The sequence below is a fragment of the Sus scrofa genome, chromosome 3 (genome assembly GCF_054392235.1).
Source record: "Sus scrofa isolate SSC_HxYL_T2T_F1_AM1 chromosome 3, Sscrofa_HxYL_maternal_Yorkshire_Landrace_v2.0, whole genome shotgun sequence".
NCBI lineage: Eukaryota > Metazoa > Chordata > Mammalia > Artiodactyla > Suidae > Sus > Sus scrofa.
Genome location: NC_139385.1, coordinates 119,325,599 through 119,340,739, shown reverse-complemented (window position 1 = coordinate 119,340,739; position 15,141 = coordinate 119,325,599). Strand labels below are relative to the sequence as shown.

At 34.2% G+C, this 15,141-nt stretch overlaps 1 protein-coding gene across 47 annotated transcripts in view; it reads left to right on the top strand.

Annotated features, from left to right (window-relative positions):
* Positions 1-15,141, top strand: part of BIRC6 (baculoviral IAP repeat containing 6) — a 256,491-nt gene that overhangs the window by 143,916 nt on the left and 97,434 nt on the right. For all 47 annotated transcript variants that reach the window (XR_014842325.1, XR_014842324.1, XR_014842323.1 and 44 more), the window contains 7 exons: positions 1,783-1,937; positions 2,425-2,551; positions 4,451-4,561; positions 5,992-6,125; positions 10,101-10,228; positions 12,149-12,711; positions 13,665-13,840. Coding sequence is in view for 42 of the 47 variants with exons in the window: in XM_085019687.1 (XP_084875813.1) it covers positions 1,783-1,937; positions 2,425-2,551; positions 4,451-4,561; positions 5,992-6,125; positions 10,101-10,228; positions 12,149-12,711; positions 13,665-13,840 (1,394 nt within the window). In the remaining 5 variants the exon portion in view is untranslated. The remainder of the gene's footprint in view (positions 1-1,782; positions 1,938-2,424; positions 2,552-4,450; positions 4,562-5,991; positions 6,126-10,100; positions 10,229-12,148; positions 12,712-13,664; positions 13,841-15,141) is intronic.

Genomic DNA, 15,141 nt, shown 5'->3' with positions numbered 1-15,141 from the left:
GAGGAGACAGTGATATTTTTATTTTTCTTAGGCTAGCAAATCACTTCACCTTCTCTGGAGCATGGTTTTGAGTAGTAAAGGTGTGGGGATACTAGTTAGAACCTAGGAACCTCATCATGTCCTTCTCCTCTGAAGAAGAGTTCACAGACCATTTCAATAGAGATATTTGTGTTTTAGATCTTCCTTGTTAAGCTGAATTCTGTCAGCTTGCAATCTTCATTTATTTCTTGCCTTAGGAAGTATAGAAAAAAACCAGAACAATTGGTGTAGTGTTCTGCTTTCAATATATTTGTTCTTTTGATTATTTTTCTGTGCTGGCCTGTGTGACCCTTTTAATTAAAAACTTTCTAAATATATGAAAAACTTGTCATATAAATAGTCACTTTATTTCTCTACTCCTCCTGAGTATATTTGGTGTGACCTTGCATTACAATTTTTGAACACTTCCCAGGCAATTTTAATGTGCCCTCAATGTTGACAATCAATGGATTAGAGATTAGAATATTCTAAAACTACTTTCCTAATAATTAGGCAGGGTTTTTCTCTCTTTTGCTCTTTTCCTCCCTTTTATTAATTACAAAAAATCCTGAAAATAAAAATTGCTAGAGAGAAATTTCTGCAGTGGCACCTCAGGTTAAGGATCTGGTGTTGCCTCAGCTGTGATGAGAGTTGCAGCTGCCGCTCAGATTCGCTCCCTGGCCTGGGAACTTCCATTTGCCGGAGGTGGGGCCAAAAAAAAAAAAGCTAGAGAGTAAGGTTCTTTTCCCTTGGTGAACAAGTCCTGTGAATCTGGAGCTTCTTGTTTAATTTATTATAGTTGATTTACAATGTTCTGTCAACTTCTGCTGTACAGCAAAGTGACCCAGTTTTTATATATATATATATATTTTTCTCATATTATCATCTATCATGTTCTGTCATAAATGATTGGCTATAGTTCCCTGTGCTATACAGCAGGACCTCACTACTTATCCATTCTAAATGTAATATTTTGCATCTACTAACCCCAAACTCCCAGTCCATCCCATCTCCTCCCCCTCCCCTTTGGCCACCGCCTGTCTGTTCTCTGTGTCCAAGAGTCTATTTCTTTTTTGTGGATAGGTTCATCTGTGCCATATAAGTGATAACATTTGGTATTTGTCTTTTCTCCTTCTTACTTACTTCATTTAGTATGAGAATCTCCAGTTCCATCCAAGTTGCTGCAAATGGCATTATTTTGTTTTCCTTTCTAGCTGGGTGGTATGCCATTGTATATTTGTATCACATCTTCTTAATCCATTCATCCTTTGATGGACATTTCAGTTGTTTCCATGTCTTGGCTATTATAAACAGTGCTGCAGTGAACGTAGGGGTACATTATCTTTTTGAATGCAAATTTTGTCTGGATGTATGCCCAGAAGTGGGATTGCCGGATTGTATGGTAGTTCTATATTTAGTTTTCTGAGGAACCTCCATACTGTTATCCATAGTGGTTGTACCAATTTACATTCCCACCAATAGTATAGGAGGGTTACCTTTTCTCCACACCCTCTCCAACATTTGTTATTTGTAGATTTATTAATGATAACCATTCTGACCAGTGTGGTATCTCAGGAGCTCCTTTTTTTATCTTTTAATTTTCAAGTACTGTTTTAAAAACAAGTTTTCAAATAATGTAACTCTGAACCATTTTAATTGATGCAGTTTTATTAAAAAAGTTTTCGCTTATCTGTACTTGTTAATAGCTAGCTAACATTTCTCTTGATACTTTGTGTATAAATCATAATTGTGTTTAATTTTCAGTATCACAGTCTCCCACTGGAACAGATGATTCACTTCTAGGGGGTTTACAAGCAGCGAACCAGTCCAACCAGCTTATTATACAGTTATCATCTGTCCCAATGTTAAATGTTTGTTTCAACAAACTTTTTTCTATGCTTCAAGTCCATCATGTTCAGGTATGACTTCAGGAGAAATAGTGTATTTTTAGACAATATTTCCAGCCTAGTAAAAAATGAAAATAGCACGGGAGATCATTTTCAACTAGACAGGGATTATTTCTTTGTTACATGCAGATGAAAAAATATTGGAGATACTTTAACTATAGCTCCTCAGTGATAGGTCACTTATAACTTTTATGATTTTAAGCTTTACTGCTTTAGTGTCAGCTACATAGTGTACATATACCTGTATTTAAAGACTTGAATCACTTTTTTTAAATTTAGTAAAACATTTATATTAGGTAAATTATAAATTTTAATTCAGTTAAATTTCATCTAGAATTTTAAGATGTGTTTGCTTGTCAGCTGAATTGAAGTAACCAGAAGAAGTATTCAATAGAAAAATTATTTACTCTTAGTCAAGGATTCATACATGAGATCTTTGTTTAAATGGAATTTCATTATATAATAGATACATTTTCTTTCTATTTTCATTCTTTTTCAGTTGGAATCACTTCTCCAGTTGTGGCTCACATTGAGTTTAAATTCTAGTTCATCGGGAAACAAAGAAAATGGAGCAGACATTTTTTTATATAATGCTAATCGAATACCTGTCATTTCATTAAACCAAGGTAAGATTTATTAGAAGGAAAATTATCAACCTAGCGTAAATAATAAGCTAAAAGATAATGATTAGATCAGTAATACCTTTGCCATTAGGATTATAATGTTTCAGTGCAAAGAAAACTATTTAAATATAGTGACTTAATAATTAGCAGGAAAGAGAACAGAAAACTCTTATTCTCTGATCTCTGTTGTCATATGTCTGTGTACAACACAGACCTAAAATCTACAATATTCTTTTCAACTTTACATTGTATTTCTTTAAAGTATTGTCTTGTTCATAGGCTGTTTTTTTGTTGCACCTGGTGTTTTTTAAAAATGTGAAATAGCTTCTGGGAAAATTGGTAAATTGGAGAAGGATGTCAGTTTCTTGTACAAGTTGTGTTTGTTTTTTTTTTTTTTTTTTCCCTTGTCAAATGCAGTAATGTAGGAATAGTGGGATTAGAATAATATTTTTCAACAGGAGTAGAACTACCCTTCAGCTCTGACTGTAGAAATCTATTTAAAGAAAGTAAAAATCATCTATTCCTGGTGTTTTCTCTCTAGAAATGTGCATTACTCATGACTCTCACATGGCCAATCAGCCTTAGTGATAGCCTCATCAGCTTAATGGTCCTACTTAAATCTACCTTGTTTCAGCAAAAGCCAGACCTACTTTAATTACTAGATTTCTATTTCACTGTATAAATGTTATTATAAATTTTGCTCCCATCACTTTTTTACCTTTGGTGTTAGATTAAACATAAACAAGAGTGAGTAGAAAAGTCAAAAAGATCTTACTATCAGATATTTGGTCAATATTCAAATTTCCAGTTGTCTAAACTCTTAAAATTTTTTTTTTTTAGCATAGCATCCATATGTGATTTAGTCATTTTAATTTCTTAATGCCTCTAAATCTGTCTTTTTAAAAAATCCTCTTTTAAAGTTATTTGTCACAGAAATTGACTGTCTTCTAAGATTCCCTATGTCCTGATTTTTAATATTTGTATCTCTTCTCATGTCCTCTATGTTTCCTGTAAATGGGATATAGAGCTTAATCTGATGTGAGTTTTTTAAAAGCAGTTTCATAGGTCATGTCTTTTTTTTGTGTAGTTAATAGGCACTGATAATCAATGCCTATACTTACTAACAATTCACAGGAACTTTCAAAATGAAGACAGTCTAATTTAAAAATATTTCTTGTGTTTCTGTTATAGTCATGTTTATTGACGCTTAAATTGTGCTTTTGGTTGCCAGTAGTAAGATCCTTCTTTAGGTTTTTTGTGAAATACACAACTACATCTTCGTTAGATTTTAGTGTGGTAGATGTTCCAGACTCTGTATTTCCTGCCTGAGATGTGGGATCAGCCATTTATACACAGTGTTTAAAGGGCACAATCTGGGTGCTGTATTATGTTTGTGTATTTTTAATAACTTTTTTTTTTTCTTCTTCACCTGCCATATGTACTTCTTATCTAGGCCTTGCAAGTGATTTAATTATTATTTTAGTTTGTGCTTTTGTTCTGAAGTTGCATTGGTTTTGAATGGTCTACCCCATCTCTGCTTTTCCATTATGCCCTATTATTATCATTTTTTGGTTTTGCAGAATGTGAGGATTTCAGAAAAACATACTGTATTACAGTAGAGATGCCTGTAGTTTGGAAAGGACAACAAACCTGTAGTGACGACATGTTATTTTATTTGCCATGAGGCGAGCTTTAAAACTTAGACATAAAATGTTATTGACTCTTAATTATTAAGCTGTATTTAATGAGGAACTCTTTTATTTGTATGCTTTGAGGACACTAGGTAATGAATTGATGTTTTAAAATAATATTGTTTTAAAATTTACTTTCTTTGTTTTTAATTCTTGGTAAACATTTGCTTTTTCTGAGTAAAAATTTTTCCCCTTTCTCTTTTCCACATAGCATCAATAACTAGCTTTCTCACAGTGTTAGCTTGGTATCCCAATACTTTGCTCCGGACATGGTGCCTTGTGCTTCATAGCCTAACGCTCATGACAAACATGCAACTTAATTGTAAGTTCAGACATTTATTCCTTTAAATCTCTGACATATATTATTCTTACTATCAGATTCTTTAAAAAGATTTTTCTAAGAAGTGGTATAGTGTGAAAATGATTAAATCCTTATTTGAATATGTCTCTGAATTTGTTCTTAATGTATTTTATTTTTTGTGCTGTTTTACTTTGATTGTATAAATACTCTCCTGTATCTGTAGTTATAGGTTCAAATCATATTTTTATATTTTAGAAACTTTTCCTAGTTGTTAAAATAAAATTGATTACTTTTAGAGTACAAAATAAGTATTTAATGTTAGTCTGTTGGTTATTTATTCTTTTTAAAGTATCTTAGCCTTTAAAATGATTTATCCACTATAATATTCATGATCATATATGACTAGATTCCTTGGTTTGTGTTTTTCACATTTAAAACTTATATTCACTGAACCTCATTGCTTCTTCTTAGATTCTAAAGTCCTATTAAGTTTTCTACCCCCCCCTTATTTCTCATTTAAGTTAAAATAGTAATTTCTTAATCTTTTTAGAAAGGAACTGTTACTGCTTTCTGTGGCTTTCTTTATTTCAAAGTCACAAAGATACTCTCGTACATTATCTTCTGTAATGCTTACTGGTTTTACTTTTTACATTTAGGTCTAGATTTTATCTGACATTCTTGAGGTTGTTGGGAAATAGGGATCAAAGTTCATATTAGAGAGCAAGGACTAGCCATTTGTGAATTGAAATCTTCATTCCATCTGTAGGTTATGACAGCAGGTGGGTGGATTTCATCCCCTTTTCCTTTGGGCTTAATTTCATTTAATAGAAAGCACTGTCACGTTGATAAAGGTATTAATTCAAATCGTTGCTTAGCATTACAATGCTATTCCATTTTTTCATTTGGCATATATTTTCCAAATATGGGGTTGAAAGCATCACTATGTGATACTGAAGATAGGTTTGACTCAAAGGTATTTTATTCAGCTCAGAAAACTGGTGTGTTGTCTGCATATCAGTGAATGGCGTACAACCTTTCTATAGCTAACACACAAAAATGGATAGGTTTTGTCTCAGTTTATCTTTAAAAGCTGGATTAAAATTTGCCTGAAAAGTAGATTTCTATTTCTGGAAGGGGGAATAATGACTAAGAATAGGCTTATCAGTAGGGCAGTAAGCATTTAATTTTCTTTTCCACCTGACCCCATACTGGATATTAAACCAGGTATTTTTCACAATCAGATTAGGAGAGAAACATGAGATCTGTGGTCAATGAAAATAGATAATGAGCCTAGTCAGTCAAGTAGAGATTCAGATCCTTTTAATAAACTTTAACTCCCAGTAATATGTGGGTTTTCCTTGAAACTAAAAGATGTTTTAAATACTGTATTTCCATTGTTTCAGGGTCCATTTGTTGAGAGCTTTTTTTTTTCTTTTTTTAATGTTTTATAGCTGGTTCCAGTAGTGCCATTGGAACTCAGGAGAGTACTGCCCATCTGCTGGTTTCAGATCCAAATCTAATTCATGTTTTAGTGAAATTTCTTTCTGGCACCAGTCCACATGGAACAAATCAACACAGTCCACAGGTAATATGGTTTTTGAAAGCCAGTGCTAGGCCCAGATCATACAGTAAATTTGTTTGTAAAGAAAAATCTCAGTGTATCTAAATAATTTAAATATTCATTGCTAAAGTATTAAATGATGGCTTTATATGTATCAATGTAATAAAATGTTTTGAATTATTTATAATATAGCTATATTGCAATTTAATTATAGTAGGTAGTAAGTTTTTTCTTGGAATTTTACTGGATTTTTATAGAGAGATGCATATTTTTATGTTAATTTTATATAATTTAGGAAACATTCTAAATAAATACCTACCTGAATGTCAGAGAATATTTCAAAAATTTAGGAATGAAAAATTTTTTTAACAGCCACATGACACATGGAAGTTCCTGGGCTAGAGTTTGAATTGGAGCTTCAGCTAAGGCCTATACCACAGCCACGGCAACACTGTATCCTAATTGCATCTGTGACCTGTTCCACACCTTACAGCAACACCAGATCCTTAATCCACTGAGCATGGTCAGAGATCTAACCTGCATCCTCACAGAGATAACATCAGGTCCTTAACCTGCTGAGCCACAACAGGAGCTTCTGAAAAAATTTTTTTAAATAATATATTTAATGACCTCTACTATCAATGTTGATAAGTCACCTAACTTAATCACTTTATAATGTTAAATATTTTATTTAACACAAAACCAAAAGATGAAATGAATGTACCTAAAGGGTATTATGCTAAGTGAAATGAAACAGAAAGACAGATGTGGTATGAGTTCACTTATATGTGGAATCTAAAAAGCAAAACAAATGAAGAAATGTAACAAAACTAAAACAGAGTTACAGATATAAAGAAGAGACTGGTGGTTTCCAGAATAGGAGATGGAGATAGGGGTTGGGGTTTGCAGAAGATGAGAGAAATGGGTGAGGGAAATTAAGAGGTAAAAATTTCCAGGTACAAAATAAATGAGTTACCAGTAGAAAATATACAGTGCGGGGTTTGTAGTTAATAATAATGCAGTATCTTGATGATCATTTTGTAATCTATAGAAATATCAAATCACTGTGTTGTATGCTAGGAATTAACATAGTGTTGTCAGTGATTTATACCTCAAAAACAAACAAACTTATAGAAAAAGAGATTAGATTTGTGGTTGCCAGAGGTGGGGGGTGGGAGAATTGAAGGTAGCCAGAAGGCAAAGACTTCCAGTTATAAGACAAGTGAGTACCAGGATTGTAATGTACAACATGATAAATATAATTAATGGTCTTGTATGTTATTAAGAGAGTAAATCTTGAGACTTCTCATCACAAAGCAAAAAGGTTTTATTTTATTTTATATCTATGTGAGATGATAAATGTTTTCTAAACTTACTGTGGTAATCATTTTAGGATGTATGTAAGTCAAATCATTATGCTATACACTTTAAATGTACACAGTCAGTTATATCTCAGAACTGAAAGGAAAAAAATAAATGTTGCTTTTTGTTAATTCAGAAAAAAGTAAGAGGTATCATAGCTTGTAAAGATTTTAGTATAACTACAGATTTCCTTTATATCAGTTTAAGTTTTTGTTATATTGTGTTAAATATACAATATTTAGTGTAGAAAAATTTTAAATACTATAAAAATATTTTTCATTTATTTCTTTTCACATAAAATACATTCATTGTTCATAGCACCTTTTTAATGGATGTTAGTCAAGATTATCTTTCAAGATTATCTTTTATTTTTTAGCTGTGTGCTTATCTATATGCTAGGTCCATGTACTATTGCAGGTGCTAGGGATATAAATAGTTATTACCCTGTTTGAGTCTCTGCCTCTCTTAGTGCTTAAATTCAGTTGGATACATTTAGTCAGTACTCTCTGAAAAGACTTTTTTTTTTTTTTTGTCTTTTCTAGGGCTGCACCCCACAGCATATGGAGGTTCCCAGGCTAGGAATCTAATCAGAGCTGTACCCACTTGCCTACGCCAGAACCACAGCAACCAGGGATCCGAGCTGTGTCTGTGACCTACACCACAGCTCATGGCAACACCGGATCCTCAACCCACTGAGTGAGGCCAGGGATTGAACTCGAAACCTCATGATTCCTAGTCAGATTCATTAACCACTGAACCACGACAGGAACTCCTGAAAAGACGTCTAATTTTGTAGTTCATCATAAAACAAGACAAGGAAAAAATGAGAAAGAAACTACTTGTAGTTAGGTTGGGCCAGTGTTTCGAAGAAGGCAAAAGCATATTATCAAGTGATTATTACACATAAAGATTGCATGAATTTGGAAGGTGAAGATTCCTGAAATCAAATTCCAGTGTCATTATTTTACGAATGAGAAAATATGTGTTATCTGCTTTGCCCACAGTTACATAACTAGTTAGTGGTAGAGCCTAGCTGTCAGAGAACATACTGCTGTGTAATATTTTTTCCACTTTTTTTCTTTTTTTAAGGCAGAGTAAAAGTTACTGCAGATCAAGCTTTCCTCAGATATTTGGCCTTATATAAGAAGTTTGGTTATGAATGTTATGATTTATATGCTCAGTATTTTAAGTTTATCTAACTTTAAAATGGTTTGGAGAATTACATTGCATTTTATTTTTCCAGAACTCCTAGGGTTTTATGATCATACTGAATTAGGATCAAATAAAAGGATATGTAGGAAAACATTCCAAACATTCTTTAGGACACTCAGTGTGGTTTTCAGTATCATTTTTTTCATTGATGAAATAGAAGTTTGGGAAAGCAGTTTTTTTATGAGTTGATAGAGGTTTGTTTTTAACTCTGTAGAGTTTTTTGTTTCTAGGGTTGTTTTTCCCCCATTTACTACTTCAGTATTTGCTCTTCTAATCTATGGAACCCTGATGTTTTGGAGTTCCTGTTGTGGTGCAGCAGAGTTCTCATTCTAACTGTAGTGGCTTGGGTCACTGTGGAGGTACAGGTTTGGTCCTGGTCCAGCACAGTGGGTTAATGTACATGGCATTGCTGTGGCTGAAAGTTAATCCCTAGCACAGGAACTTCCATATGCCGTGAGTGTGGCCATTAAAAAAAAAAAAAAAAAAAAGAAGGAGTTCCTATTATGGTGCAGCAGAAATGAATCTGACTAGGAACCATGAGGTTGCAGGTTCAATCCCTGCTCTCACTCAGTGGGTTAAGGATCCAGCATTGCCATGAGCTGTGGTGTAGGTCAGACACAGCTTGGATCTGGCATGGCTGTGGCTGTGGCGTAGGCTGGCAGCTGTAGCTCCTATTAGACCCCTAGCCTGGGAACTTCCATATGCCATGTGTGCGGCCCTAAAAAACAAAAACAAAACAAAACAAAGAAGCATGACCTTTTATGGATCACTTAATTAATCTCTCTGAGTCTTAGTTCTTTTGTTTTGGAATGGGATAATTACTAAGATTGTTTGTGAAAATCAATACAAAGAAGCATGACCTTTTGTGGATCACTTGATCCCTCTGAGTTCTTTTGTTTCGGAATGGGATGATTAGTAAGATTGTTGATGAAAATCAATACGTAAGTTCTTTGTACTCTTGAAAGCATTCTAAAGATATTTCCTTTGTAATTCAGGTTAATCTTTTCCTATATTGAACTAAATAAACCTAATTAAATTGTCATAAACCATAGTGAAAAAATATTGACAATAGAATATGTAATTTTCAATTAAAAAAATCAAGATCTAAAAATTAATTGTTTTCCTGCTATCACTTAAATATTTTTGTTCTGCTATTGAAAATTTACAGCTGTATGGTTCTTAACACTTGATTGTTTCTCTCTCTTTTTTTTGGCCACATTTGTAGCAGGTGGAAGTTCCTGAGGCAGGGATCAAACCCATACTGCAGTTGCGACCTGCTGCGCAGCTGCAGCAACACCAGATCTTTAACCTGCTGCACCAAAAGGGAACATCACTTGATTTTTGAACATTCAGTTCTTTTTAAATGAACAATTCTGGTAAATGGGATCAGTAAGCAGTTTTCAATAGAATTTCATTTTTTTTCAGGTTGGTCCAACAGCTACTCAAGCTATGCAAGAATTTCTTACCCGATTACAAGTGCATCTTTCTTCAACATGTCCTCAGATATTCAGTGAATTTTTACTCAAGCTAATTCATATACTTTCAACAGAAAGGTAAATTTCAGTGTGTACATATATTCCTAATATAGTAACACTAGATAATCCTTCAAATAAATTTTCTCTTATCATTTGTTGGGGATTTATACGGGAACAAATAAGCAAGAGGATAGTGAAGGATTTAAGAAGGAAGAATTGGAGTTCCTGTCATGGCTTAGCGGAAACGAATCTGACTAGTATCCATGAGGACACAGGTTTGATCCGTGGCCTCTCTCTGGGTTAAGGATCCAGCATTGCGGTGAGCTGTGGTGTAGGGCACAGACACAGCTCAGATCTGGCCTTGCTACGGCTATGGCGAAGGCCAGAAGCTACAACTCTGATTCAGTGCCTAGCCTGGGAACTGTGCTGCAGGTATGGCCCTAAAAAACAAACAAACAAAAAAAGATGAAAGGATTTATTTGGTGTGTTTCCTGATGGTCTTCATTTCATTTCTTTATGGCTCTCTCAGATATTAAGATCTTTCTATCGTAAAAGGAATATTGGATTCATAGATTAGTAATTACATACCTTCTAGGTGAAATTTACTTGATGCTGTTTAAATTGTTCTACAGTACAGATAGAGATTTAAAGCTACCAGTGAGTTTTATTTGAAACCTATGTTGGATAAAACCTGAAAAAGATAGCTTAAAAACGAAAAATACTAATCTCATGAGAAATGTATTACCAAGGTCAGGCAGTAGGTTAAAAACAATAAACTGTGACCATGATGCTTGAGATGCATGAACGTTTCAATATTATATGTCATATTATTGAATCATTTTCATCTTACTCTAAGACATTTTGTAAAATCCAGTACTACTTTGGAGAGAAACTTTTTTTTTTTTTTTTGCTTTTTTAGGGCTGAAGTTCCCAGGCTCAGGGTTGAATTGAAGCTATAGCTACTGACCTACGCCACAGCCACAGCAACCTGGGATCCAAGCTACTTCTGTAATCTATACCACAGCTCACGGCAATACTGCATCCTTAACCCACTGAGCGAGGCCGGGGATCGAACTGCATCCTCATGGATACTAGTTGGGTTTGTTAACCACTAAGTCATGAAGGGAACTCTGAGAAAAATTTAATGAAATATAAACAGTATCATCTTATTTAAACTGCATGATGAACAAACTAAATTCTAGTATGTTTGATTATTTAAAAATCTCTGTTAATATCAGGAAGAGGTTAAAGCTGTTACCATTTCTGTTACTTATTTTTTTCTGGAATTGTCCATAAATTAAAATTTTTAAATGTGTATTTAAAAAAATGGTTAAAATCACTTGTAGATGACATTACTCTTTAAAAATTAGTTTTGGAGTTCCCATCGTGGCTCAGTGGAAACAAATCTGACTAGCATCCATGAGGATACAGGTTCAATCCCTGCCCTTGCTCAGTGGGTTAAGAGTATGGCGTTGCCATGAGTTGTGGTGTAGGTTGCACACGCAGCTCCGATCCCACATTGCTGCGGCTGTGGTGCAGGCCAGCGCCTACAGCTTGGATTCGACCCCTAGCCTGGGAACCTCCATATGTTGTGAGTATGGCCCTAAAAAGCAAACAAACAAAAGGAATTATTTGATTGATTTTTATTTTTTGAAAATTGAAATTGGGAGGAAATGTTTTCAGGTTGTAAAAAACCAGAGCTCTTTCATTATGAGTGCCTTGTGATATATAAATATTGTAATCTGTAGCTTCAAAATCACTTCCTTGATTTACTTTTCCTTAAGTTTTCTATTTGGAAGGAAAGTCATTTTTTATTTTGTATAATAAAATGGAGGTGAGAACAGTGAGGACTCAGGAAAGAGATGGGAACTGTTTGCTACAAAATGACATAGTGAATACCATGAATTATTTATTGTGTGTCTTTCTTGAATTGTGGTATTTGCTCCTTTCAAACAATTTAAAATGGATTCATTTTTTATCCCTTCTCTTTTTCTACAGGGGTGCATTCCAGACAGGCCAAGGACCTCTTGATGCCCAAGTAAAGCTCTTAGAATTTACTCTGGAGCAGAATTTTGAAGTTGTTTCAGTTAGTACTATTTCTGCTGTGATAGAGTCTGTCACCTTTTTAGTGCACCACTATATCACTTGTTCAGACAAAGTAATGTCTCGAAGCGGATCAGATAGCTCAGTGGGTGCTCGAGCATGCTTTGGGGGACTCTTTGCCAACCTTATTCGTCCAGGTGATGCAAAAGCAGTTTGTGGTGAAATGACAAGAGATCAACTCATGTTTGATTTGTTAAAGCTGGTTAACATTTTAGTACAGCTACCTCTTTCGGGCAATAGGGAATACAGTGCAAGAGTGTCTGTGACCACCAATACGACAGACAGTGTTTCAGATGAAGAAAAAGTTTCAGGAGGCAAAGATGGTAATGGAAGCAGTAGTAGTATTCAAGGATCACCTGCATATGTCGCTGACTTAGTCTTAGCCAACCAACAGATTATGAGCCAGATTTTGTCTGCTCTGGGCCTGTGTAATAGCAGTGCCATGGCGATGATAATTGGTACGTATTGAGAATATTCATCTTATGCTTGTGTCTACTACTGTATCTCTTTTCTTTACCAATGTATTCTTTTTCTTTTTACTTTGTAGTTCAGGGCTATTTTTTGTAAACTTTTTAGCGTGACTGATTTTTATTAGTGAAAGCATTTATAGAGCAGCTTCAATCAGTAAGTGAAATTGAAGTACTGAAATTTTTGAAGCGTGAATTTTTTAAAAATTGGAAAATGCTAACAAGAGCAGTAGTACTTAACTAAATTAAAAAGAAAAAAATCAGTCCTTTAAGTGCATAATTTGTAGTCACATATCTCTAACATTTTAAAGATGAAAAATTTCACATCCAATTTTGTATTAGGGAATGAGTGCTGTTTACTTATTTATAGTTCAGAAAGTGAAATATAAAATTTTGTTCAAAGGGTAACTGCTTCTATGACACATAGATCAGTGTACAATTTTTATATTGTTTTACCTTTCTACCTATTTGAGAGCTAATAGATTGTGTTAATTTTTAAACTAATTGTACTCTTATAAATAGTGACAAAATATATTCCTGATGTACTTTTGCTTGTTAGTTTTTCTTCCATCATGAAATAGAAACAATCATATCTTCTTTTTGATTAAGAGTTTTGAAGTATAGTTGCATAAAAATACCACATTTTTCTCTCCTTTTCTTGATATGTAAAGTGTCCCTCCTACATGTAGTAGAGCAACTTCTTTTTGTTGTTATTGATAGTAGAGATACCTCCTATAAAAAGATAATGAAAAAATGCTCTGCTGATTGTTATGATAAGTATTTTAATTTCTAGATATGTGTGATATGTATATACACATAGCTGTTATGTACCTGTCCTTCAGTGCTTTGGGAGAAAAATGGATTTTAAGTTTCTCTATTTTAATTTTTATTGGTTTTTAAAGACATACTTTTAAAGAAATGTGTAATATTTTTATTTAAACCAGGAGCAAGTGGATTGCATCTCACCAAACATGAAAACTTTCATGGTGGCTTAGATGCCATATCAGTTGGAGATGGATTATTTACCATACTGACAACCCTTAGTAAAAAAGCTTCTACAGTTCATATGATGTTACAGCCAATTTTAACCTACATGGCCTGTGGATATATGGGCAGACAGGTAAGTTCAACCCAGCATCAGTTTCAATAATTTAAGTAGTTTCTAGCAATGGAAGTAGAGAATTATTTGTAAGACAGAGACAGAATATTATAGTTATATGTTGGAAGATGAACAGAGTCAGCAGGTGAGAACTACAGATTAGAAGTTGGAGAGGAAGTTTCCTTGAAATTGTCAGAGATGACTATAGTGATGTAAGAAGAAAATTTTTGACATTTTTTGGGGGGAGGGGGAGCCGCACTGCGACATATGGAGGCTCCCGGGCTAGGGGTCCAGTCAGAACTGTGGCTGCCAGCCTACACCAGCGCCACAGCAACGAGAGATCCGAGATCCGAGCTGAGTCTGCAACCTACACTGCAGCTCACGGCAACGCCGGATCCTTAACCCACTGAGCGAGGCCAGGGATTGAACCTGCAACCTCATGGTTCCTAATTGGATTCGTTTCCACTGCGCCACGACAGGAACTCCTTGACGTATTTTTAGATTTTAGGTTTTCTTTCTGTTGTTTTAAGAAGTAGTTATCCTTTTCCCTAAAAATAGCATAGTGAATACCAAAATGTTCTTCATAGATGTTACATATGAAAATTTAATGTTAGTATTTTTTTCAAGCATAAGTTACATATTTAGTTTCCTTTGGATTAAAAGGGGTTAGAGTAATTTTAAAGGAAAACAGGTTAGAATATTATTCCTTTTTAATTTTCCTTTTAAAAAAATAAGCTTTTAGGAACTAATATGATTATTTTAACTTCTGGTCCATTTACCATTTTTTTCAAAAGCAGATTTTAAGACAATTTTTAAGGAATCTTCACATAATGTCAGCGTATATTTGTCAGTATGTAATTATTTTCATAAATATACATTGCATGGGTGTGTGTGTGTGTGTGTGTGTGTGTGTGTGTGTGTGTATATATATATATTTCTCCATTGAAAGATACAAAGATATTTGAGAGGGATGCATTTTTAAATGAAAGTACTATCTAATGGAAAGCAAAATCAATGAGTGTTAATTTAAAATGATAGGTTAGAGTTCCCGCTGTGATGCATCAGATTAAGAACCTGGCTTCAGTGGCTCAGGTTGATGCAGAGGCTTGGGGTTGATCCTAGCCCTGTGCAGTGGGTTAAAGGGTCTGGTGTCATCTCAGGCAGGTGTTGCTTAAATTGCTAGCTGTGGCTCAGATGTGGGTATGGCCATAAGAAGAAAGAAAGAAAATGATAATAGGAAAGGACAGACACAAAAAATACTGAGTTCAGAGTGTAGACTATGTACTTCCTTTTTGATTCAGGTAAGATTTGCTTAAGTATTT